At 42.0% G+C, this 27907-nt stretch overlaps 1 protein-coding gene across 4 annotated transcripts in view; it reads right to left on the bottom strand.

Annotated features, from left to right (window-relative positions):
* The window catches only part of BRSK1 (BR serine/threonine kinase 1), a 67285-nt gene that overhangs the window by 23767 nt on the left and 15611 nt on the right, over positions 1–27907 (bottom strand). For all 4 annotated transcript variants that reach the window (XR_015696483.1, XM_087713869.1, XM_087713870.1 and 1 more), the window contains exons 2-8: positions 20241–20335; positions 13061–13146; positions 9102–9242; positions 6583–6699; positions 4947–4980; positions 3406–3474; positions 296–442 (exon numbers count right to left, since the gene is read on the bottom strand). Coding sequence is in view for 3 of the 4 variants with exons in the window: in XM_087713869.1 (XP_087569995.1) it covers positions 296–442; positions 3406–3474; positions 4947–4980; positions 6583–6699; positions 9102–9242; positions 13061–13146; positions 20241–20335 (689 nt within the window). In the remaining variant the exon portion in view is untranslated. The remainder of the gene's footprint in view (positions 1–295; positions 443–3405; positions 3475–4946; positions 4981–6582; positions 6700–9101; positions 9243–13060; positions 13147–20240; positions 20336–27907) is intronic.

The raw sequence follows: 27907 nt of genomic DNA, 5'->3' as shown, positions 1-27907 counted from the left end.
TTCTCAAATTCCTTGTGTGTCTAGTCACACTTGGCCAATAAAGAACTATTCTATTCTGTTGTATTCTGCTCTGCTCTATTCTATTCTATTCCCATTATTTCATAGAAATTTATGACAACTGCTATCCTATTTAAATATAAATTCAAGAGTAGCCTATCTCCGGGTGGTGGTGTTGGGGACTCCTGCTTGCAATCTGATCGGTGCTACCCAGAGCCCTCCATCCTGCTCCACTTCACCATCCAAGCCTGCTCCTCCCTCCATTCCTCCCAGTCTTGGGAACGACAGGATGACTCACACTGAGACGTTTCTCTGGCTCCACCTCAATCATGCCCCGCAGGAGATTCTGACAGTCTGGCGGAATGAAATGGGGCATGTGAAAAATCCCACGTTTCACTTTTTCCAAAAGCTGCCGTAGATTGTCATCATCAAAGGGTAGCGCCCCCTGCAAGAGAAAAGAGTGAAAGAAATTAAGACACCCCAGAAGGTCCTTCAGATTTCAGGTTTTGCAGGGATTACTTGGCTTAACGTTATAGGTAATCCTTGAGTTACAACTATTTGTTTGAAGTTACAACCATGGTCATGTAGTCAGAATTCAGGCATTTGGCAATCATCATGTATTTACATTGGATGCAGATCCCAAAGTCATGGGGTCACCATTTGTGACCTCCCCAGATGGTTTCTACAAGCAAAGAAGGAGCCGAGGTGGCACAGTGATTAGGGTGCAGTACTGCAGGCCACTTCAGCTGACTGTAATCTGCAGTTCAGAGGTTCAAATCTCACCGGCTCAAGGTTGACTCAGCCTTCCATCCTTCTGAGGTGGGTGAAATGAGGACCCAGACTGTGGGGGCAATTTGCTAAAAATCTGTAAACTGCTTAGAGAGGGCTGAAAGCTCTATGAAGCAGTATATAAGTCAAATGAATGAATGAATGAATGAATGAATGAATGAATGAATGAAGCCAATGGGGGAAGCTGAATTAGAATCAGAATCGAGCTAGAAGGGACCTTAGAGGTCTTCTAGTCCAGGTCCTCTAGTCCAGAAGACCTCCAAGGTCTCTTCCAGCTCAATTCCGATTCTGATTCAAATTCAGCTTCCTCATTGGCTTTTCTTGTAGAAGCCATCTGGATCTGCTCGAGCAGGAGCCTTTACAACCATGATGGGGAACCAATGGCACACGTGCCAGAGGTGACATGCAGAGTCCTCTCTGTGGGCACACATGCTGTCACTAGCTGCTCTTCTGGTTTCCGGTATACGCATGCACCAATGGTGGGTTCCAGATCCTGGTGCAACCTGTACGGTGCAACGGGTCCGGGCGCCCACCACGTGCATGCGCACAGCACCCACATGCGTACCCACTGCCCGTGACACTCCAGCTGCTTGGCATGCGCAAATGCCCCGATTGGCTGAAATAGCGGTAAGGAGAGTGGGTGGGCAGGTGGGCCCTCCGGAGCACCGTACAGGAATGATACATGGTGCTCCCAGCAGGCACCGGTATGCCTCTACTGGGGGGTTCTGGTTGTATCACACCACTGGCATGCACACTGGCCAGCTGGTCTTCGGGTTTAGGTGCTTCGGCGTGCATATGCACTCATGTGTGCGCTCGCACATTCCCATTTGGGCACTCAGTGCTGAAAAGGTTTGCCATCACTGCCCTATACTATATCAGACAAGTGACTGTCCAGTCCCTTCTTAAAAACCTCCAGCGACGAAGCATCCACAACTTCTGAAGGCAAGCCATTCTACAGGTTAATTGTCTTAACTGTTAGGAAGTTTCTTCTTAATTCCAGGTTGCCTCTCTCCTTGATTAGTTTCCACTCATTTTTTTCTTGTCCTGCCCTCAGGTGCTTTGGAAAATAGGTTGTCGTCCCCCCCTCCTCTTTATGGCAGCCTTTCAAATATTGAAATATTGCTATCATGTCACCCCTAAAAGTCCTTCTTTTCTCTACAGTTCAACAGTTCTTCATATGATTTTAGTCCCCATGCCTTTAATCATCTTAGTTACTCTTCTTTGCACTTTTTCCAAAGTCCCAACATCCTTTTTTGTAACGTGGTGACCAAAGTTAATGACCACATGATGCACTTAACTGCAGTGATTCACTTAACAACCATGGCCAAAAAAGGTCAATAAAATTAGGCACAGCTCACTTAACAAATGCCTTGCTAAGCAATGGAGATTCTGATCCCAATTGTAGTTGTAAGTCAAGGACTAGATGTAAATGTCAAAACACTGTTTAAATATGAAGGTCTGTAATATTGGTTCTTTTGCCCTCATCTCCTTTATTAATCTTCCTTTCATTTCCAGCCACCCCCCACCCCAGGTCAACATTATCAGGACAACAATTGGAATCACTGGGAATTGGCCAGTACAGGTAGTCCTTACTGTTGATTTACAACAGTTCATTTAGTGACATTCAAAGTTACAACAGCACTGAAAAAAAGTAAGTTATGACTGTTTTTAATACTTACAACTGCTGTAGCACCCCCATCAGGGGTGAAATGCTACCAGTTCGGACCATTTCACCCAAACTGGCAGTAAGAAATGCTACCGGTTTGGGCAAACCAGTATTTCCGACGATCAGCTGGGTGACGATCAGCTGTGACGCGCAATTTATGTTAGCTAGTCTAAATCACGTGGCACAGTGGATTACCCCACCCACCCGCTACTGACCTTTGCAGACTCTGATAGCTTCAAAATGTTCCTTTTTTAGCGCTGCAGGGGCATGCCTCAGGGGTGCATGCGCTCACTCAGTAGCGGACTCACTGAGCTGGTAGCAGACTTCAGATGATTTCATTGCTGATCCCCATGGTCATGTGATCAAAATGTGGATGCTTGGCAACTAACTCATATTTATGACCATTGCAGTCCCTGGGTCATGTGATCATCTTTTGCGATCTTCTGACAATCAAAGTCAGTGGGGGAAGCCAGATTCCTTTAACAACCATGTTGCTAACTTACTAACTGCAGCGATTCACTTCACAAATGTAGCAAGAAAGAACATAAAACAGGGCAAACTTTACTTAACAAACCTTTTCCTTAGCATAGAAATTTTGGGCTCAATTGTGGTAATAAATCAAGGACTACCTGTATATAAATTTAATAAATAATAATAAAAGTTGTAACAATTGCAAGTAGTCCTCGAATTACGAACACAATTGAGCCCCAAATTTCTGTTGGTTAGTGAGACATTTCTTAAGTTAATCTTGCCCCATTTTACACTCTTTCTTGCCATGATTGTTAAGTGAATCTGCAGTTGGTAAGTTGGTCATTCTTTGAGTTGATGTCCTCAAGTCATAAAAGGGCCGTAGTTCACCACCCCTGATTTAAATGGACAGAAGACAGTAGAACTAAATGAGGGATTAAATGCTCTCTGCCAGGAGTGATCAAACATTTTTGGGACAAACTTACCACCAGGAGGGCGAAGAGGATGACACCACAACTCCACATGTCCGCGCGACGTCCATCGTACTTCTCCCCCTAAGGAGCAAGAAGCAGAGATTGGGGGCTTGATGATTAGTTTCGGGAAGGGGGAGAGAAGATTTCAGGAATCAATGAAAAATATAAATTTGAAATGAGGGTGGGAGGCTTTTCCAAGCATTAAGAGCAACTGCAAAGGGGGAATAACCATTACTGACATATAATATGAAATAATCATTTTTAAAAACTCACTAAAATGGTAGCTGTTGTTCACTCTGTCCCATTTGGGAAGAGAGATAAGGGGAAGAGACCTGCAAATACTGAGGGGAAAGTTTACTTTTTGATTAAGGAGAGTTTGCAAAATCTTATCACCATATATTAGGTTGATATTTCTTGGAAATCCATGTGGACATGGAGATTTTTTTTCCCCTTTGTTTTCCTGTGATTGGCTTTTCCAGTATTTTTTTTTAAAATTAGAATAGTGCCCAGCAGAATCTAAGTTTCGGTGCACACATAGTCACACAAAAACAGAAAATTGAGATCCCCAGCAATGTTCTTGAGAATGCAGAGAGATTATTTCCTCTAACTTCAAAATATTCTTACTAGCTGGGAGAAGAAAATCAGTATAAACCTTCTGGATTAGATTTTTGATGATACTGGAATCGTATATATGGTGCATGAAAGTGCATATGGTGCATGAAAGTGCGTGCATATAGGTACAAGTTCATTATAATAACTAAAATAATTCAATCACAGGTAGTCCATGATTTATGACAGGTTAAATTTTTGATGGATATAAAGTTCTGACAGAAACACACAAACACACACACACACACACACCTTCCTGCAGTCATGTGGTTACATTGTGGGCACTTGGCAACTGGCCTCCGTTTACAGCCTTTGCAGTGTCCCACAGTCACATAACAGAAATTTACCAATGGTTTTTGACAGGAAGTGGTGTTTACTTCTGATCTGAACAAAAAAGGCCCATTGTGTGCCTTTAACAACCACTGCAAAAAAAAAGGCTGTAAAATCATGCCTGTCTACATGGTGACCTGCTTAATGACTGCTATGATTTATGACCATAATTCCAGACTCAATTATGGTCACAAGCCAAAGACTACCTGCATATGCTTTAAAAGATTTAGTTTCTACCTTCTATGTTTGTTCTGGAGTGCAATTTCGACTCAATCCAATATATGTTATTTAAATTATTAAAAATATATGTTTGAATTGTTTGAAATATTGTGTCATGCTGTGAAGCTTAGGTGTGTTCATCTTTACAATCTGGGATGACTCTCTGGATCTTTTTAACTTACAACTCCCAGCGGTCCTAATGGCGAAGGATGAATGCTGGAAGTTGTCATTCTAAATGGCCACAAGTATATAATATATAATTGTTCCAATTGAAGAGCCAATTGAAGCAGGATAAAGCATATTTTGTGGAGCTCCTGATCCTTATCTATTGGATGGGATGGGGGAAATCAGATACCAACAGAGATAAGGGGAGGGCACTAGGCCTGAATCCTTACCTTAATCACCTCTGGACATGCATAGTGAGGAGAACTGCAGCCCAGCATTGGGGGCAGAAAAGAAAGAGAAAGACAGAGAGATAGGAAGAGTGAAATGCCGAAGAAAGCTAACCCATAGGGCCATGGGTTCAACAAGCATGTGAGAAGCCTGTGAAATATACCACCCCTCCCCAGTCTAAGATGGTTGTGGAAACCCTTGCTTTTAGATGTTTGGTGGGTTTTGGGTGCCAGGACAAACCTTCTTTGGCATCCTTGAGTTAATTCTGGAGTGGCCAATTATCCCGCTAGAAGGGAATTGCTCAGAACACCATTCTAGGCCATTCCACATCTAACACATGTGGCTTCTTCAACAACTTCCAGGAGGAGGGGAATTCAGCAGGTTCTGAGTACCCAGTAGCGGAAATTTCGAGTAGTTCTGAGAACCAGCAAATATCTCTGACTGGCCCCAGAGAGGGGAGGGAATGGGGATTTTGCAGTATCCTTCCCCTGCCATGCCTACCAAGCCACACCCACAGAACTGGTAGTACAAAAGTTTGAATTTTACCACTGGCAACTTCCCCACATCTCTAGAAGTGGTAGAATCTTTTCTTCCTTCCCACTAGAGACAAATATGTCCCTTCTTTGAGGACAACCATCAAATGAAATCCTTATCTCCAAGCCTAGAAATCTGAAGCTAAACTTGACATTTACACAATTAGGAATTGTGGGGATGACTTTTTTTAAAAAGGAATTTATAGCTGTGAGGAAGGAAAAATCTTGGTAGGGATTCTGGCACTACGGAATCAATTTCCTTAACAGATGTCATTCATTTTAAGAAAAAAGCACCATCATTGCACAAAGGAGTCAAGGTTGGTGCGGTAACTTTGGTTGGCTACATCTGTTGGCTACATCTCATCCCATGTGTATGTTCTAAGACCATACATTTGGGGTTTAATGCAGGGGTGGGTTTCAGGCGGTTCGCGGCGGTCCCCGCGAACTGGTTGGTCGGCGAACCCGGAAGTAAGTAACTTCTGGGAACGCCGAAGGATCCACCCGCCCGCCCGCGTTTTGACGAGTTCTGCGCTTCCACGCATGCGCAAAACGCATACAGCACCTGCGCGATCCTCCAGGAGCAGCTGGAGCATCGCACAGGCGCTAGTACGCATGCGTGCACTGCGCACGTGCACGAGGACGCCGCCGGCCCCGTTCCAACCGAACCGGTTGGAATGGGGCAAGAAACCCATCCCTGGTTTAATGGGAGGATATTTCACAAAGAGTTTCCACTTCCAAGAATATATGATTTATATTTTCATTGATGGAAAACTTTTGCTGTCCTACATATGGCAAATCTTTGATCTGCTTGCAAGTAATTCACATTTCAAATGTTAAGTAAGAGCAGATATTTCTGATTCACTTATAGTTCAATGACTATAGTAATGTGTTACAGCATTTCCATCTAAAGACAAGGAACAGCTTACCTAGGTTCCCAAGCATATATTTCCTTCCCATTTCACTTTTTACATGTCCACTACATTGGACACATTGGTATTCCTGCAATAATGTGTGGATCCACCCATGCAAGGAGCCATGTGGCTGACTTCCTCCCACTTCCCTCAGCATCACAGGCCAGCAGGACTCCATTCTGAGGATGCCTCACCCACAACTTGTTTCCAGCAGGCTATCTCCGACCTGCAGGGAGGCCATGCCGAAATCTGCAATCCGAATGTTGTTCTTCTCATCCAGCAATAAATTCTCAGGTTTCAAGTCTCGGTGGCTGAAGGGGTCCAAAGAAAACCCATGGAGATTGATCAGCGGCAGAGCTCATGGGCATGCACATACACAAACATGTGTGAGCTTCTACCACTAAATCCCTTGAAGTTATTACATGAATGGCTCTCAACCCAGTGGGAGGTATTAGATCAGTATCAAGTACTTTCCCCCCTCCCCGCTTTAAGCAGTGCTGAAGTACAGATTAAGGGTTATTTTGTTTGCTTAAGTGATACGCGAGTGCTCTACTGAATATTGTATGACTTGCGGCTCCACAATTATGAAATCTATTGCGACTCAAGGACCCCAACCATTCTCAAGATTTTTAGCATTATTTGAGCCCAGAGGAATAAGACATTGTTTGCATAATAAGGCTGACAACTAATGAACTCAGTTTTTCCTAATGCATCTTGCGAATCTGTATTATAATTTATGTTAATGGTTTATTATGCTGCATGATCCAATAAAATGTGATAAATTTAGAAAACCATGCGGAAGAAAACCATGAGTTTGGGTTAGGCTACCAGATTTAGCCTATATTACAATATTAAACAATATTAAAATAGTAGAAGGTCTGGTTGTCAAGAGTTTTGCAACTCAGATTTGGTAGTCTTAAATTAGAATGTCATATGAACACAGTCAAAGGCTGTTAGCTTGACACCCGTGATACATCAGATATTTCACTAGTTTCCCTTACTTTTGGAGGGAGCATTAAAAGTCAACAGGTTTCTCTATGTGCTGTGTAGAACAAGCAGTGTAGCCTGATGTATTTGGATTAACAATTTCTGAAAGTATTAATCCCAAAAGTGCCAAGTTAGCACCTTTCAATCTTGTCTATTCTTCCTCCTCAATGAAGCTGCAAACTAGAACTGTGACTTTACAAAATTTATTGGTTTGGAAAATATTTTTTTCTCAGATGGGCTGTATGCTAATATTCCTTCCAACTATTTATTCATAAATTCAAAACAATAACCCATGGTTCAGAAATGTGCTTTTACAATGCGACAGGAGTCAACATAAATTATTAAAAAAAACAAGGTTAAACTATACATATCCTGAGTTAAATGAAGCCAGGAATAGAGGCGGCTTCAAAGTTTAAATAAAGGCCTACACCAAACAAGTACAGTAAGATCGAATTCAGTCAGGAGGGAATATAGAACCGTGGGACCATTAAGAAGACCAATTTCATGTTCTCCATGATTTGACTGATAGCCTAAGAACAACAAACAGCAAAAGAGGATGGGTGGCTGAACTTGAACGATATTACGGCAACCGAGGAGCTCCCATCAACTCTCCCTCAAAAGCAAAGTAATTGCAGAAGGGAGGAGTAAGGTTAGTGAACTTTTAAGATTACTTGTAAGGTAAGTGATCCCTGAGCGGCAGGATGGGAGGGGGAAGCAGTTGTAGGGAACGGGGAAGGGGGAATAGGGGGAATGTTGCAGACCTGCAGTCATTCATAAGGGCGAACAACTGTTGTGGCACTGCAACATTTATAATTTTGGGACTTGCTCATAAACACCAGGGGGCGCTTATCTCGTAACTTTGAATGGGTGCTAAATGAAAACTCGGAACCTAGAGATTAGCTGTATATCTACAGTGATGCAACTAGTTGCTTTAGTTTGGCAAGACTTCTGGCTATGGGTGAGGAACAATAAAGGAAAATACTCAGAAGTAACTCAATGTGTCTTTCTTGGTTCCCGGGAGCCTGGCAAGAAGTGATAAATGGGATGTAGGATAAGTTATTGAAATGTTAATGAAATCTTTAGAACTTTGACTGGATGGGATTTAGAAACCACTGCATTTATTAGATATTACATTTCGCCAGAAAAAGCACCTACTCCCAATATTTACATATCATGCTGGATCAAAAGATGAGGAAACCAGTGATCATCTAGCGACCTATCATGTTTCCCCAAAAATAAGACACGGTCTTATTTTCTTTTGACCCCCAAAATAAGGGCTTGGTCTTATTTTTGGGGAGGTATTATTTTTGAGGTGCAGGAGATGGCGAGCGTGGTCACCTCATGGCTGCTGCTGTGTTGCAATATTTTCAGGGAGGGCTTATTTTGGGGGGAGGGTTTTATTTTTGGGGAAACAGGGTAGGAAAACATGTACTTCAAAAAGAGTAAATTGGCATTTCAATCATCAATAGGATCCAAGGATGGGAGAAGGAACAATAATTACTATAATAAGTATTGATTTTCTTTATCAATGATAATTCAAAGTGGCCGGTAGCATAAAAACTAGAGACACAATAAAAAAAAATCAATAGAACACAAATAACAAAAGGGTGGGAACCACAAGACAATTGAGAAAAATAAACCCAAAAGAAAAATGTTTTTCTTTCTTTTCCTGCAGGAACAAAACAAGATATTGTAACAGCTCATAATAACACAACAGTCAGCTCACCATATAGAATAGCTGTGACAGAAATCCAAAGCTGAGACAATTTGTCGGAAAAACTTCCTGGCTTCCTTGGGGGTCAGACGGCCTTTCTTCACCAAGTAATCGAAAAGTTCACCTCCTGAGACATGTTCCAAGACGAGGTACCTAACACATTAGAAGTCCAGAGACAGCATGACCAAGAAGCAAGGACAAGAATTAAAAAGAAATTGAAAATCTATCAGACCACCATGGGAGCAAACTCAGAATCCATTCAAACCAAGGCAAAACCATTTTCTTTGCAAAGAAAATGGAAAAGAGAAAGAGAGATGTAACACTTTGATCCCGAGAGTTAAAAAGAGAAAGAAGAAGTGGGTGGAGAGAGAGAGATGAAGAATTCAAAATATTTTATATTGCTTCATCATTATTGAATCGCCAACTGCTACATAACCTCAAATGGAGAACGAGCAGAGCTCCTTCAAGCCAGGACTACCTTTTTTTTATATAGGAAAGACCTGTGTTTAATAAATATTGTGTACAGTTAGCTGGGTGGCGGCTGGTTGTGCTCTGATTGAAGGGGGATCTGCCTTGGCTGCCTAAAAGGTTTCTTGCATGGGCAGCCAAATACAGGTAGTCCTCGACTTATCGCTGTAATTGAGCCCACAATAATTTCAGTTGTAAGTCACAAGGGACATAAAGCAGATCAACACACGAGTGGACCTGATTTTGCAACCTCTTTTGCAGCAGTCGTTAAGCAAACACCACAGCCGTTAAGCAAACCCATTGTAAAGTATGTCTGTGAAGATTTTCAGTCATCCAGTTGCTCTTTCAAAAAGCACCTGCATTGTTTTTTTCCTTGAGGAAGAGGAACAAAATGTTTTGTTTCTCATTTATTTATTTGTTTGTTTGTCAAACATGTACAAGATAACAAGTATGGGTATGAACATAAGCATGAACAAAGGAAGAAAATACAGATAAATGGGGACAGTAAGACAGGGACGGTAGGCACCCTAGTGCGCTTATACACGCCCCCTTTACAGACCTCTTAAGAATGGGGTGAGGTCTACGGTGGACAGTTTGAGGTTGAAGCTGTGAGGGAAATGACATCCAAGAAATGGCATCAGTTGTGATTGGGCAGGGTGGGAGAGGCAGGATAGAATGGAATGAGAATAAGAAACCAAACATTTTGTTCTTCTTCCTCAAGAAAAAAACAGTCCAGTTGCTTTAAAAAAAACCCACCACATTTGAGATCACTATGAAACCAGAAGGCTTCTGGTAAAAAAAAAATGTCGTAAAACTCAGTCACGTGACCATAAGGTGGTGCAAACATTTCTAAACGCAGCCATTTTACTGTAGGGGAGGGGAGGAGGTGTGTGTGTGTGGACATCAGAACTTCAAAACAAGACCACACTTCCATTTTTGGAATCCGCTGTAACTCTGAATGGTTATTAAACGATTGAGCATAAGTCAAGGATTACCTGTGCATGGACACGACTCTCACACTTGACATACAGTTATATGCTGGTTTTGATAAGAAATAGCTTTCCATGGGGACAGTAGTCTGTTCCCTCAGGAGAAACACTGTAATTTTGGGCATGTTTAATTTTAAAGTTAATTTGAAATTCTGCAGGGTTGATGGGATTGAATTCCAGTGACTGACACACCAGTATACCAGTATCTACAAGGGAATCACTCCCATTAAACTCTTTTAATATTTTAAAACTGTTTTTATGTAAGCCGCCCGGAATCCTTCGGGATTGGGCGGCATACAAATCCATTAAAATTGAAATTTAAATTGAATTAAAGTCAATTAAACTTCCAGTGGAGTAAATAAGTAGGGAAGATTATGATTAAGAGAGAATTCTCAAGGATCAAAGTTAGAAACGTATCAAAGTTGAGCCTGAAATATGGCATTTTCAATGTCATTTGGCTGAATTTTTATGAATAAAACAAATAAATGTTTATTTCAATATTAATATATATATAAAAAAAGCTCTAACATAGCTTGGAAAACCATTGGCTGTGATAAACTGCACTTTATATTATCTCCAACCAGTGCACCCACCAGTCAGACTGGGCAAAGATAAGCTACATGACTGAAAATGAAAGCTAGTTGAATAATACCTCTCCCCAATTTTAGCCCTAATACATATACATATTTTTATTTCACGCACTCTCTTTATCCCATGGCTTTGTCTCTCTCTTTATATCTCCTCCCATCGACTCAGAAGAGAATGACAAAGAAAGCTTATAAGTAGAGAATGCCACTGGTCTGGCACCGCCTGGTATGTTGGACAGCTATCCTGCAATTTCTCTCCTTCCCTCCCTCCCTCCCCTCCTCCCTCCCCCCTCCCTCACACACAGTGGCTCTGCCATTCTGGCAGCATTCACACCCAAGAGAAATACAAGTATCTTCCACCTAGGAAACCGTTGCTTTGTGCCAGGAATTTCAGAAGCAGATGGGAACACAACTCCTTTCTTTTTATTGGTCCTGCACCTTTCCAGAAACCAAGCTTTTGAATTTCAATTACTTTAGCAAAATTGGAGGAAGTGGCTATTTCCTGTCTTCCGCTATCCTCCCTCCCTCCCCATTCAGAGAATGCCACATATAAATTCGAGCATGAGGGTGGAGGGTAGCCACAATCTGTTGGGAGTAAAGTGTGTAATTAGATTGGGATGAATTGGGGGGGGGGGGCGGCGCTTAAGAATCCACTTCAGAACAGCTCCATAAAGCCACATGTCTTTGGCTCTTGTTTATCACATTTTAACTTGGTCTGCCTTCAAGAAGAAGTATCAAAGCTGGCCCTATCTTTGGATAGATGAGGTCATTGCCTCAGACAACAGACGTTAAGCAGGTGGCCAGCTGTGATGGGAGCCTTCTGTCTGTTCTTTTTGAATGTCAAGCTGTTCCTTTTTGTTCGTAGTGCCATGGATGCTTCACCCTTTTCTTCTGAGCCAGCTAAACTATTCTGTCGCAAGTGTGGAAATGATACTATCCCATGGCAAATGTTGAAGCAATCCTCAATGGCCAATCCTGCTCTTCTTTATATGTCATAAGAACATCAAGAAAAAGGTTTTGGGAAGGTATAGAATAACACCTGAGTGGTATCTCATGTAGGTTTGTTGCAGACAACATGTGGTTAAGAACATGCAAGGGGCATTGAACCATGGTGATTGGGGAAGATGGGTGGTTTAATGACTTTACACATTGTGCTAATCCAGGGCTGTTTCATCACATTAATTAGTAGCCTTTGGCAATTATTTGCAATAATTTTAAACTCAACCTACAATTTTCACATTGCCCTTGCTACGTATCAGTAGATTTCAGTCTCTGTGTTATTGCATTTATGCACTTATGTATCAATTCATATTTTTATAAGTCTGGAGTTGTGATTCCTATAGCTATATGTATGACTGGAAAGAAGGCCCCGTATTTCTCCTGAATGTAGAATCCTTAGCAAGTAAATCCATGGAAAGAGATGATAATATTCCAGGTGGATATGTGCTAATTTGTAGAAAGAACTACAGGTAGTCTTTGACTTTGATCACAATTGAACCTAAAATATTTGTTGCTGAGTGGGAAAGTTGCTAAATGGGTTTTGCCCTATTTTACAACCTCTCTTGTCATAGTTGCTAAGTGAATAACTGCAGTTGTTAAGTTAGTATCAGGGTTGTTAAGTGAATCCGGCTTCCCCGTGGACTTTACTTGTCAGAAGGTTGCAAAAGATGATCACATGACCTCAGAACACTGCAACGGTCATAAATATGAGCCAGTGCTAAGTGTCTGATTTTGATCATACGAGCATGGGGATGCTGCAATGATCATGTGAAAAACAGTCAGATGCCCCTTTTTTCAGTGCCATTGGAACTTCGAATGGTCGCTAAATGCACTGTTGTAAGTCAAAGACTACCTGTATTTCCCTTTGGCAGGTATGTATCCAGGGCCCCATTTGCAAGTGGGAGGCCATCTGCCAATAAATACCTACAAGTATTTTTTGTTCTCGTAGACATCATGAAGTTTGAGTACGTGAGGGTGTTCAATCAGCTTCAGAATAGCAATTTCCCGTTCCACCTGCAATGGGGAAAAAGAGAGAGAAAGTATTTATGGGTCTATGACAATTTGCCGTGGCCAACTAGCCACGAACAACTAGCCACAGCCAGATCACCACGCCCAACTAGTCACAGCCAACTAGCCACGGCCAACTCACCATGACCAACTAGCCACATCCAGATCACCACCACCAACTAGTCACAGCCAATTAGCCATGGCCAGCTCACCACAACCAACCAGCTACGGCGAAGTAACCATGGTTAACTCACCACAACTAACCAGCCACAGCAAAGTAGCCATTGCCAGCTCATCATGACCAACTAGCCACAGCCAGTTCACCACCACCAACTAGTCACAGCCAATTAGCCATGGCCAACTCACCACTACCAACCAGCTACAGCGAAGTAGCCATTGCCAGCTCACCATGACCAACAGGCCACAGCCAACTAGTCGTGGCCAACTCAGCATGACCAACTAGCCACAGCCAACTAGCTACAGTCAGCTCTTCACGACCAACTAATCATGGCCAACTAGTCATGGCAAGCTCACCATGACCAATTAGCCACAGCCAACTAGCCACAGCCAGGTCACCACAACCAACTAGTCATGGCCAACTAATCATGGGACAATTTGCCATGACCAACTTGCCATGGGACAACTTGCCATGACCAACTTGCCATGGGACAACTCGCTGAAGGACAAGAGTTGCACTAATATCAAAGAAATGGTAGAATAGAATCATTAATGAAGGGATGCAAAATTAGGGACAAAATGAAATGTGAATGACAAACATTAAAAAGTTTTTTTTAATTTATTTTAAGTAATCAAATTGAATTGTTAAATTCCCCCACCATGGCAAGTTGTCCTGCAATGAATTGGCAATGGTGACAGAGATGGGTTGCTAATCTTTTTACTACCAGTTTCGGGGCGCTCCTGCACCCGCTTGCGAGCACATCTCCCACCACCGCTATTACTGGTTTGGCTGATCTGGGCCAAACCAGCAGCAACCCACCTCTTCATGATGAGTTGGCCACTGTGAATTGTCCCATTCTGAGTGTTTATATGTCACAGTGATATAGGTGGCATATAAATTTAATATATAAATCAATAAAATAAAATATTAATTCTGTTTGTGTCCTAGGATGCAGAGCTGGGGCAGATGGAGATAAGGGTTTTCCCATCAATTCATATTCATATCTCTTACTTCCTAGTACACTATTTTGCTATTTTGTTCATATACCGGTTCTTCTCCCCCCATCCCTTTTACTGGTCTTATGATAATTCTTTGACTCATGAGTGGCTGTGTTATCCCACCAGGTGATGCATTCATGAAATCTGTGAAATCACAATCCCTTGAAGGAATGGTTGCAGACACCTATCTCAGAAGATGTCCCCTAAAGTTTGTCATTGCATAAAGACACCCACCCACCGGTGAATTATGTTAACACTTACCGAGCACCAATTTCCCTTGACCATTAATAGACCAGATTCTTGTATATAGATGGCATGTAATGAACTGTTAGTACTTTGAACTCAAGTCCCGTTCCTAGTTACTTGTGCCTGATAGGCTATAAAGTTTGATGAAAGAAATAGAAATAAATAGGAATAGGGAAAGGGGTAGGGGTAGGGGTAGGGGTAGGGGTAGGGGTAGGGGTAGGGATAGGATAGGATAGGATAGGATAGGATAGGATAGAATAGAATAGAATAGAATAGTTGGAAGGGAACTTGGAGGTCTTCTAATCCAACTCCCTGCTCAGGTTAAAACAAAAACCTAGACCATTTCAGACAAATGATTGTCCGATCTCTACTTAAAAACCTCCAGTGTTGGAGCACTCACAACTTTTGGAGTCAAGCCATTTCACTGATTAATTGTTCTAACTGTCAACAACTGAGAAATTTCTTCTCAGTTCTAGGCTGCTTCCAGTGGTGTATTAGCCATTAAACAGACTAAGCATATGCTCAGTGCACCAGGTCCAAGGGGGCACCACAAAGTTGAGAAAAGGAAAAAAAAATTGAAGATTTGTACAGTATGTACAAAGAGGGGGGGCACCAAGATTTGTCAGTGCTTAGGGCACCAGTGAGCCTTAATCCACCACTGGTTGCTTCTCTTCTTGATTAGTTTCCATCCATTGCTTCTTGTCCTGCCTTCAGGTGCTTTGGAGAATAGGTTGACCCGCTCTTCTTTGTGGCAGCCCCTGAGATATTGGAACACAGTACTCCTTCTTTTCATAGAGAAGAGAAGATTCTTTATTGGCCAAGTGTGATTGGATACACAAGGAATTCGTCTCTGGTGCATAAACTCTCAATAAACATATAAGCAACAAATTGATAAATTATAAGATACAACCATAAATCATAAGATACAACCAACAAAGTGATAGTCATAAGATGCCAGTAGAAGTAGGTAATAGGAAATATGAGAAGGATTAATAGTAATGCGTTAGATACTACATGGTTAGATATTCTTAGGCATAAGACAGTGCTGTGGGCATTAGGTGTTTAGCAGAGTGATGGCCTGGGGGTGGGGGTGAAGTGTAGACTCTTTGTGTCTAGTTGTATTGGCATGCAATGCCCTATAGTGTCTTTCTGAGGAGAGAAGTTGAAACAGTTTATGTCCAGGATGTGATAGATCAGGGGTGTCAAACTTGATTTCACTGAGGGCCACATCAGGCTTGTGTTTGATCTGGGGGAGGAAAGGGCAAGGCGGGTAGGCATGGCTCAGGACGGCAACCCTCCCGAGTTCCGCTTTCACTGGCAAAGGGTTGCAGGAGGCCCTGGCAACTGAAAACGGAGCTTGAGAGCCCGTTTTCGCTGGCAGAAGCACCGTGGGTTGGTCCTTTGCTGGCAGGGCGACCCAGATCTAAGAACCCCATGGGTGCCCTCCAGGCCTTGAGTTTGACAATCCTGTGAGAGGTGATAGATAGATGATAGATAGATAATAAACAAATTCACTGTTTTTATATGTTCATATTTTTTTTAATTTTCCCGTGTCACCCAGAGTCATATTGGATAAGACGAGTAGCTGTATAAATTTGATAAATAAATAAATAATTTTGAGCTTTTTTGATGTTTTTAGTAATTTTTACAATGATGATAGTCTGATATTTCTTAATAAACTTTTTAGATTTGTTGTACACCAGAAGTGGGATTTGTTTACCTTCCCTACCAGTTTGCAAATGTGAGCGTGCTCGCTTCGCTTGCACGCACCTCATTTGTGCTTCTGCGCATGAACCCCTCACACCAGGGGTGGGTTTCAACTGGTTCGCGGCGGTCCTTGCGAACCGGTTGGTCGGCAAACCTGGAAGTAAGTAACTTCTGGGAATGGCGAAGGGCACGCCTGCCCGCCCGCGGTTCTTACCCGGTTTTGACGAGTTCTGCGCTTCTACGCATGCGCAGGATGCATACAGCACCTATGCGATCCTCCAGGAGCAGCTGGAGCATCGCACAGACGCTAATACACATGCGTGCACCGCGTGAACCGGTTGGAACGGGGCGAGAAACCCACCCCTGCCCCACACACATTATGTCGGGGTCAGTAGGCGGAGCCTTCCGCAGCCGTCACTACCAGTTCGCCCGAATCAGAGAGAACCGGCTGAATACCACTTCAGTTGTACACTCCTCAGAGTCACTTTTGTGGGAAGTGTGGCTGTATAAACTTGATAAATAAACAAACAGGAAAGAAAAGGAAGCAATTTATGCATGCAAATTGCCTATTCCCTTGAGGGGTCTTTTAATCAAGCAGGGATATTGTAGCGTGCTGGATTAGGTAGTGGTCTTGATTACATCATTTAGGATTAGAAAATCATCTGGAAGTCAATCTAAACCCCATCACCGGGAGGGGGAAATTCTAGTGTAATCAAGAGCAGGCTACTAACATTTTCTGTATGAATAGTGAATAGCTGTGACACAGGTAATCATGAATGTCTCACAAACAGTTACTCTAACAAAGAAACTGGGTGTTGAGTTATGTAGTCTTAGCGTATTTAATCTTATTCAAATGTATGAGATATTGAGATTTATCCATAGGCTCCAGAATAGAGCACCATGCCACAAACACACCATTGGAAAAGGGAAAGGGGAAGGGGAAGGGAATTGCACCCAATCATTTCAAAATATGAGGACCACACAGAAATATTTTATGTTTATTATTTTCAAGGATGCTAACCCTATACTCACCTATCATGTGATCTGATATCTTCGCCAGGTTGTGCACAAAACTTTTAATTAGCTACTGTATGTTGCTCTGTTGCCTTATTATTTTTCCCCTTTCCCAATAACAAATTGTTGTGCTAAACTACTTCTCTTTTTTACTGTACCTTTTTTAAAAAAATTGTAAAAGCTGGTTGAAGACTGAGTTGTACGAAGAGAAATATTTAGGGACTCCTATATTAAGGAGTCACTAAGAACACCTGGAATTTTTTTTAAAATTTATTTTTGGCAGTGGTTTGCTCTCCAAGCTTGTTTCCATTTAGTTTCTGAACGTTTCGTTACCAGGCTAGGTAACGTCATCAGCAGCAATGAGGAATAGGACAAGACAATCTTGCTGCTGATGTTACCTAGTCTGGTAACGAAACATTCAGAAACTAAATGGAAACAAGCTTGGAGAGCAAACCACTGCCAAAATCTAAAACCCGAGCTACAAATGTTTTCTTTTATTTATTTATATTTCATATTTGGTTTGGTTCTGCAACCCAACAGGACAGACACAGACTTCAGAGGATAATTAAAACTGCAGGGGAAAAAAACCTATTACTACCAACCTGCCTTCCATTAAAGACCTGTACACTGCACGAGTCAAAAAGAGGGCTCTGAAAATATTTACAGACCCCACACATCCTAGATATAAATTGTTTCAACTCCTACCCTCAAAACGACGCTATAGAGCACTGCACACCAGAACAACTAGAAACAAGGACAGTTTTTTTCCCCCAAATGCCATCACTCTTCTAAAGAAATAATTCCCTCACCACTGCCAAACTATTCATTAATGCTGCATTACTATTACTATAGTCTTCTCATCATCATTCCATTCACCCATCTCCTCCCACTTTGGACAGCATGACTATAACTTTGTTGCTTGTATACTTACAATTGATATTGATACTGATTGCTTATTTGTACCCTATGGCTATCACTGTGTTGTACCTTATGATTCTTGACGAATGTATCTTTTTATGTACACTGAGAGCATATGCACCAAAGACAAATTCCTTGTTGTTCAATCACACTTGGCCAATAAAGAATTCTATTCTACTCCATTATTTTTAAACCACCCATCTCTGAGTTGAAAAAAGTGACTTATGACTAAGATGAAGCTGGAAGGACATGCAAATCAGGGGTGGGTTGCTGCCGGTGTTACTGCTGGTTCGCAACCTGCGTGCAACCCATGTACTGTGTACAATGTACAATTTACACTGAACTGTGCGCAGTTCAGTGTAAATTGTTCTGCATGCTTGCACAGAATAATTAACAGTGAATTGCGCACATCACTAAAATCCAAAATGGCGACGGCCAAGCGTTAGCAAGGGAACGAGTTCCAGGGCGTGGGAGGCCTGGGTTGTTGCTGGTTCTGCGACCCAAGTCTGAATTCCACTACTGGTTCTGCCAAACCGGGCCGAACTGGCAGCAATCCACCACTGACGCAAATGCTCTACAGGTGAAAATAAAGATTCATTCCTTTGAGTCTATCACTATGCTACAGAGTGTGAGCATCTAGTCTTTGCTTGGGGCCTACAGGCAAGATCTTTATCTGTCACCCACTTGTGTTTTATCAGCTAGTCAGCTTGTCCTCAAAGTACTTGCCAGGACATTAACTGGCAAACACAAGGCACTCAATTTGATATAAACCCCTTATATATAAATATATTTCTATGGTTTGTTTTGCTTTCCTGTGCTGGCTATTTGATCAGGTCTTACCAAACGCTAACTAAAAGCATGCAAAGATTTAGTATGCTTCTCCTCTGCTACACGTGACAGTTTCAGGTGCTCTTTTCCTCCAAAAGACTTAAAAACGGATGCAGCTGCCCCAATTAAAACTAATAATAATAATAAATTACCATTTGCTTTATGTTATGGCTAAAGTTATCTGGTATTTGGAGGGTCTTTTCAATGGTTTTTTTTTCACATTAGCACAGACTTCAGAAAGGGGAAAACTGTACTACTGTACAGAAAAATACTTCAGCTGAACCAGTCACATGAAATTACTGCACTTTGCAAAACAAATCAAAGACAAGGAAAAAGATTTGCTCTGGTGATACAAACTGAGATGGTCTGGACAAACAGGCCAGGATAAGGATATTAGAGCCCCCAATAAGAGTGTTATCTAACCTTGATTCTGTTCTGGGTTGTGCCATTCTCACATAGAGATCATATATATTTTAAAGAATCTGCCTACGTTTTGCACATCCTTTGTTAGGCAGCAAAATTCCCACTGCTCCTTCTCCACTAACAACTTAACAAACTTAACAAACCCTTAAGGATTCCAAAAGGACGTAAGTGTCATGAGTTTTTGCACAAATGACATTAGTATGCGCTTGAGTCATAAGGTAGGATGCAAACACCTAAAAGTCATGGCTTCTGCATGATGCTTATATCATCATTAACTCCCAAATCCTATCAATTACTTAGAACGCTTTCTATAGTCATCCCTCCATTGCTGTGCCGAATTGATGGGATTGCAATAATGAGGATAGGATGAATATAACTTCAATGACAGCTAGGGGTTGCTATGAAGTTGCTCTAAGTACTTAGTGGAGGAGCCACCTCAGTAACATCACTCTGTGCTGCCTCTCTTACACTTGACAACCTGGTGAGAGATTGCATTAATTTTGCAAATTTCCCAGTGGCTAGAAATTGACTGGCAACTTCCTTCAGGGCTCTAATACAGACAATGAATCAATTAGATATCTCTGCTAAGGGTTCCACTTTTATCAGACTTTGACCTTCCCACGGGAAGGAAGGTGAGAGGCAGAGATGAGATGCGTAGAAAGCATAGTATGCCATTTATTTCTCTGTGGATTCAGTGCCTCGCTCTTTTGGTCTTCTCCATCCTCTCCAATCTCCCTCACCCACCCCTCAACCCCCTGCTGTAACACCTAGAAATACGACTTGCTTACCTTCATCAGTACAGACTCAGAAAGCTTTTCCCGGTTCACTATCTTAATGGCAACTTTCTGCCCTGTGATGCAGTGTACGCCCAGCTTCACCAGACCTATGGAAACAAAAAGGCACTAGAGTTCTACCGTAATGCAATGTACCAAAGCTTTGTGAAATCAATTCATTCTAATCTCTGCCACAGCACTTCCTTCAAATGTGCCTGTTTACTAGCACATGTTTGGTCGCCTTCAGAGATGAGGAGCTGCATGCATTGGCAGAGAAAGGATAGAGCAGAAGAAGGCTGTGGATGAACTGGAACTGCCAATTATAGGTAGTCCTCAGCTTACAACAGTTCAATTAGTGACCATTCAAAGTTGAATCTCTTTGAGCCTTTCTTTATTTCTGAGCTCTCCATCAATTCTTGAGTTGACAGCAAACTACCCTGATGTAGTTTCCCCCTCTGCCCCCTCTCTTTCCAGCCACAGACTTATCTCCAGAATTTAGGTATTCCTCGAATTATTTAGTGACTGTTCAAAATTACAACGGTTCTGAAAAAAAGTGACTTATGACCGTTCTTCATACTTATGACATTGCAACATCCCCATGGTCACATGATCAAAATTCAGATGTTTGGCATCTGATTCATATTTATGATAGTTGCAGTGTCCTGGGGTCACTTGATCACCTTTGCAACATTCTGACAAACAAAATCAATGGGGAAGCCAGATTCACTTAACAACCGTGTGACTAACTTAACGATTGCAGTGATTCACTTAATCACTTTGGCCAGAAAAGTTGGAAAATGAGGCAAAATTCACTTAATAACTAACTTAACAACATAAATTTTGGGCTCAACTGTGGTTGTAGGTCAAGGATTACCTGTAGTCTTCCTTTTTTTTTTCCTGTCCAAACTAGCATACATGGGATTGATTTCTATGACTGAAATAATCCTTGGGTATCTACATTTACTGATTCCCACAACTTCCCACAAAAACCCATGAATGGTCTCAGAGCATGTGAGAAATTGAAAGAAGTGCCATGCACAGCCACCTGGTGTCCTTGGGTCACTGCTTTGAAATTTGATAAGTCTAACCAAATCCTGCATTTTACTTAAGGTCCCTTCAAAGTTTAGTGCTTGGCAGAGAGGCTTGAGACATAGAAATAATGTCTATGGAAGAGAACGAAACAGAAGCAGAGTTAGCTGAGAAGTTAGAGGGATAATGCAGAAAATACAAGAATGGTGGAAGGATCGCTTCTCAAACCTTCTATTTAGACAGGTCCCAAAAGTGCTTTTCCAGGAGGGAGCTGGACTTTCTTGTTTTCACTTCTCATCCAAGAAGCTTCTTCAGCTCTGACTGGATGATGGGGAATGGAAGGATTTATATTCTTTGCAGACAGCTGGTCATTTGCATTCTTTTAGAGGGTCATTGAGCCACTTGGAGGTTTGTCTGTGTCCTCAGGGTCACCTGAGTAGTGCAAATGTGGTAAACCTCCAAACACAGATAAACCTCCAAGTGGCCTTAACTACTGTCTAAAAGAATGCTAATGACCATATCTGCAAATAATATAAATCCTTCCATTCCCCACCATCCAGTCAGAGCTGAAAAAGCTTCTTGGATGAGAAATAAAACATTTTCAACAAAAAACAAGAAAGTCAACTTGTCTCCTGAAAAAGCACCTTTGGGACAACCAATGATGTGACTAAGAATCTCCACAGATATTTAGATAGGGTTCATCTCTTCATTCCTATATATATATAAATTGTGCATCAATGAAAGATGTTATAAACAGCAATAATACTATACTTACAAAGCAAATCTGTGTGTGTTCCATGGGGAAAGGGTGGTGTATATATTTCCAAGTACGTGTATAAGTACTTCAGTGCGGTTCCACCACAAAAGCGCGGAGGACAAAATCGCGCTCGACGAAAGCGCGCATTTGACGTCATCACAGCGTGACGAAAACATCGCGCTGTGATCGAAAAATGTAAAAATAAAGCGAAAACCTTATCCTAACCCCCCCAAACCTAACCCTAAACCTAACCCTAAACCTAACCCTTAACCTAACCCTAAATCTAACCCTAAACCTAACCGTTAACGTAACGCTAAACCTAACGCTAACCCTTAACCTAACGCTAAACGTAACCCTAACGCTCTAAACCTAACCCTAACCCTTAACCTAACCCTAACCCTAACCCTAACCCTTACCTTTATGTGAATCGGCTTGCTTTAATTTTAATTTTATTTCAATTTTTAATTTTTTTCGTCGCGCTGTGATGACATCACATGCGCGCTTTCGTCGAGCGCGATTTTGTCCTCCGCGGTTTTGACGGGTCATGCTTCAGTGCTATCTCATCCAGGGGGCATAAAACCCATGTAGTACTGCTTGGGAAATTAGGAAGTCATTCACAACACTATCAGCTTGCAAGGAAAATGCTTATACTATGGAATTAATCCAGAGTATAGGGATACTTAGAGATAGGGCCAGAGGTGGGATTGAAAAATTTCAGCAACCGGTTCTCTGCCTGGTTGCTGGCCATGGGACCGTGGCCTATTCAGCCATCTGTACCACAGCAGGAGGGCGTTTTTGCCCTCCCCATGCTCCAGAGGCTTTCCTTGAGCCTCCGGGAGGGTGGAAACCGCCTCACCTGGACTCCGGAGACTCTCTGGAGGCCGGAAACAGGCCTGTTTCCTGACTTCTGGAACTTCCAGGAGGCAAGTTTTTTGCCCTCCCCAAGTTCTGGAGGCTTTTCTTGAGGCTCTGGGAGGGCAAAAACAGCCTCCCCCGGACTCCTGAGGCCCTCTGGAGGCTGGAAACAAGCCTGTTTCTGGATTTCCAGAACTTCCGGGAGGCCCGTTTTTCACTCTCCCAGAGCCTCCTTGCGGGCTCTGCACTTACCTGGCATAATGAACAGGCCACATGGAGACTCCTGGGAGGGGAGTGGAAGAGTGGGCAGGGCCAGCCAGTTCTTCCAACTACCAGTTCAGCAAAATTAGCATCCGGTTGATTTGAACCTGTCCAAACCAGCTGAATCCCACCCTTCGATGGGAAAGACACTTCCAATTCTCATTGAAATACAGTATCTTTTCATCATTGGCCCCTTTTTTCCAAATTCCCTACTTCTCTACAAGATGCAGAATTAGAATTGCAACTTTATCTATCTTGAGCAATCCTCATGGCAAGGATGACCATTACATGTTTTTTAAAAAACCCTTCTTTCCTGTTTGCATCTAAACCTGGCACAAGATTGCCTTGGTAACAACTTCTGTTCTGTCGCCGTTATGCTGACTTCATCTCAACTCCAGCTCAGACATAAGACATCTTAGTTGATGTGATGCAAAATTGCTTCCCACTTATTCCAACATTGTCCAAGATGAATATTACTAAATCTATTAGGTCAGTATTTTTTGTTGACTGGGGAATTCTGCGAGTTGAAGTCCACAACATTTTAAAGTTGTCAATTTTGCATAATATTGTGTTAAGTTTTATAACCCTATAAACAGAAGTGGGTTGCTCCCGGTTAAGCCCGGATCGGGTGAACCAGTAGTAGCGGGGGCGGATGCTCCACCCACTCGCCTGGACACATGTGCAGAAGCATCACACACGCACACAAACCAATAGTAAAAAAATTGGCAACCCACCACTGCCTATAAAGGTAGTCCTCGACTTGTGACCAAAATTGAGTCCAAAATTTCTATTGCTTAGAGAGGCAGTTGTTAAGTGGCTTTTGCCTCATTTTATGACCTGTCTTGGTATAGTTGTTCAATGAATTACTGAAGTTGATAAGTTAGTCAGACGGTTGTTAAGTGAATCTGGCTTCCCCATTGACTTTGCTTGTCAGAAGTTTGCAAAGGCTGATCACATGACCCTGGGACACTGCAACTGTCATACATATGAGTCAGTTTCCAAGCACATGAAGTTTGATCATGTGATCATGGGGGGGATGCTGCAATGGTCATAAGTGTGAAAAACTGTCATAAGTCACTTTTTTCAGAGCCATTGTTATTTCGAATGGTCACTAAATGAATTGTTGTAAGTTGACGACTACTTGTATTCTGGAGAGAAGTCAGATAATTACCAGTGGCTGGGAACAGAGCGGGCAGAGGGGACAACTATATATTAGTATAGTTTGCTGCCAGCTCAAGGATGGATGGGAGCACTTAAATTCAGAAATAAGGAAAGGCTCAAGGAGGCTCAAAGTATTGAATCTGAAAGAATGCTGATTAAATCTATGGAAAGACATTTACAGAGAAAGCTGCCTTCATGTTTATCAACTTGCTCTTAAGAGCTCTATAAAAGGAGAAAAATATATTGTTGTTTACATATTTTGATAATGGGATAGAGCTGTTGCCCTTACATTTGACAGCTTGGTACTTTACGTCTCTAATGGAGATAAAAGAGGTGATTAAAAGTGAAAAACCTTGGTCATTAAAAAAAAAAAAGTTGCAACAGAATCATGAAGGTGGAAAAAAACAGGTTCTAAACTCCAGTTCAGCCTTATGTCTTTTTTTCATCTTCGACTGAACTCAATTCCTATGGTTGAAATTTACTTATGTAAATGTCACAGTATGAAGGATAATAATAATGCAAGTTTTTCTTTATATATGGATTTCATCTCCCAGAGGCCATACATCTGAAGAACCAGTAGAATGAGGGAGGCTGGTGAGGAATACAAAAAACAAACATACTGAGCATTTCAACTTATTTCCCTGACACCCTCTGTGACAATTACAGACATACAGGAAGTCCTCAACTTATGACCACAATTGAGCCTGAAATTTCTGTTGTTAAGTGAGACAGTTCTGTGACTTTTGCCCCATTTTACGACCTTTCTTGCCACAGTTGTTCAGTGAATCACTGCAGTTCTAAACTTAGTAACACAGTTGCTAAATGAATCTGGCTTCCCCCTTTACTTTGCTGGTCATATGGTTGTAAAGGGGGATCACATGACCTTGGGACACAGCAACTGTCATAAATATGAACCAATTTGCCCAGTATCTGGATTTTGATCACTTGATCTTGGAGATGCTGCAACAAGTATTAAAGTGGTCATAAGTCACTTTTTCCAGTTCTGTTGTAAATTCGAGTGGTCACTAAATGAACTGTTATAAGTCAAGGATTACCTGTTATTACAAAGATTAGCATACATATAAATGGCACAAATGTTTAATCAACTTGATGAAATATTGACAATAAGCCACTATTATTCCCTTAGTATAAAGAAAATGGTGAAGTAGAAAACTTGTGGAAAACCTTCCCACTCCCTTATTTTATGCATGTATTTCTCTGTGTTTGACAAGAGTGTTCAGTATAGGCAATAATGACCTGACACGGATAAAGAAATCTTTATCTATATAGCATGATAGTTACCATAGATCAGGGGTAGCCACTACTGCCGGTTCACTCATGAGTGCGCCCCACACGCGCTTGCACTTGATGCACAGTGCAGAAAAAAATTGTTCTGCCCATGCACAGAAGTGGAAAACAAAATGGCGGCGCCTATGGTGCCAACCGGAGAACCAATTCAGGGGCTTGGCAGGCTTGGGTCGCTGTTGGTTCCAGCGACCCAGGCCACCAAACACTACCGGTTCAGCCGAACCGGTCCAAACCGGTAGGAACCCACCACTGCCAGATATCCTTCAGACATTAACTGATGTTGCAGGACCAGAGTAGCAAAATAAACATGTGAATATCATGATCACATTGACCGGGAGCAGAAATTCATTCTACTCAAAAGCATGATCTCTACGTCTGGATTGTACTGCAAAAAAAAAACAAAAAACACCACCCTTATTTTGATGATCAGGAGGATTTCTATCATTCTTACTTTTATTTAAAGCTGGCCACAGCATGATGGCAGTTAGAGATAAGTGCCTCAACATTCACAAAAGAGAGATGAAATGCTGTCAGATTTCTTACGTTCTCAAAGGTTATGAATGGATTCTCAATCGATTTAAATTTCCTGCCTCTTGCTTCTCTTTTCAAAGATTGCAATGCTGTAAACACTTAAAGACTAAAAACATCAAACGGATTCTGTGAAGTAAAGGCAGTTGTTTCCTGAAATTACCATAAATCAGACCATAAATCCTCCCGCTTTGAAATATAATGAAATTGGCTTCTGATATAATATCAAAATCATATTGTAAAATTGGACTGGATCCAACTCAATAGATCCTCAACTATCCCTAAACTAGTTGTTCCCGTGCTTTAGTATTTAGGTATCAACTCTGCAAATAAACCCACCAGGCACCAGCTATTAGTTTACAATATTTTGAGCAAATCCATAAAATTAGTAGTTCTTTTTTTTAAATAAATGAGATACATTTCATTTCTCCCCACCCTATCTCTAAGGAAATCAAGGTGGTATATATGGCTCTATTCTTGTCTTCCCATCATTTTACCTCATAACAGTCCTGTGAGGTAGATTAGGCTGAGAGACATCATGGCTTCCAGAAAAATCATCATCAAGGCTCAGTGGAGAATTTAAAGCCAAAATTGCTCCTAAGCTTGTGGTTGTTTTTAATTAAATGGATGACAATGAATTTATAGAGCCCTCAGCTTAAAATATTTGACTTGTATACCACATATTTTAAACTAATAAAGAAAAGGAAGTCCATTGCATCTAACCAAGGATGATACTGTCATCATGGAATCCTTCTTGGCAATATTCTCTTTTCCTACAGAAGAAAACATGATATTTGAGGACAAAAAGTGATAATTCATGTCTCTGGTCTATGACATAGTTTGCAGTTAGCTACAATCTGGCACTAGCTGCATGTTTAGCCGGTATACTAAGAGAGACAGGAATCAACAATTTGTATAGGCTGCGTTCCTAGTTATACAACATGAACAGAGCTGGGAGGAAAAGCTTGTTGTTTCTTTTTATTTTGTATTGGTTAAACCAGTGAGGGCTAACCTTTTTGTTGCTGCATCCCTCTAGTGCACGATGCATTGCCCGACCGTCCCGTGCATGCACATGTGTTTCCCCCGCACTCCCTCATGCATGTGACACTCCCCCACGCCCCGTTTTGGGTCTAGTAGGCCTCCCTGCAGCCTATTGGGAGCAAAAACGTGCTGCAGGGAAAGCCTGTACTGCCCCCCCTGCTCCCAGTACATGTGCACCCCCACGCACATCTCCTACATGCGCCCCAGCTGCCGCACATGCATGACAGAGACCCAAAAATCAGCTGGCCAGCAGGAAGCGCATGTGCATGCGTGGTGAAGCTAAGCTGGGACGATGGTTCTTGTGCCCGCAGATACGGCTCTGTGTGCCCCTTATGGCACATGTGCCTTAGGTTCACCATCATGGGGTTAAACCATACCTAAACCATACCTAAGAGCCAAGGTGGCGCAGTGGTTAAATGCAGCACTGCAGGCTACTGCTAGATCAGCAGGTCAGCGGTTCAAATCTCACCGGCTCAGGGTTGACTCAGCCTTCCATCCTTCCGAGGTGGGTAAAATGAGGACCCAGATTGTTGGGGGCAATATGCTGACTCTCTGTAAACCGCTTAGAGAGGCCTGAAAGGCCTATGAAGCGGTATATAAGTCTACTGCTATTGCTATTGCTATTGCTATTAAAATATTGTGTGCAGCTCTGGACACTATATTTTAGGACGAACAGTGACAAACTGGAGCAAGCCAGATAAAAAGAAGGCTATAAGAAGAAAAAAATGTATGAGATATAGTA

The sequence above is a fragment of the Thamnophis sirtalis genome, unplaced genomic scaffold (assembly GCF_051295495.1).
Source record: "Thamnophis sirtalis isolate CommonGarterSnake01/CBP01778 unplaced genomic scaffold, rThaSir2_p1.2 scaffold_4, whole genome shotgun sequence".
Taxonomy (NCBI): domain Eukaryota; kingdom Metazoa; phylum Chordata; class Lepidosauria; order Squamata; family Natricidae; genus Thamnophis; species Thamnophis sirtalis.
Note: the sequence above shows the minus strand (reverse complement) of the source record. Positions and strands in the feature narration are given on the sequence as shown.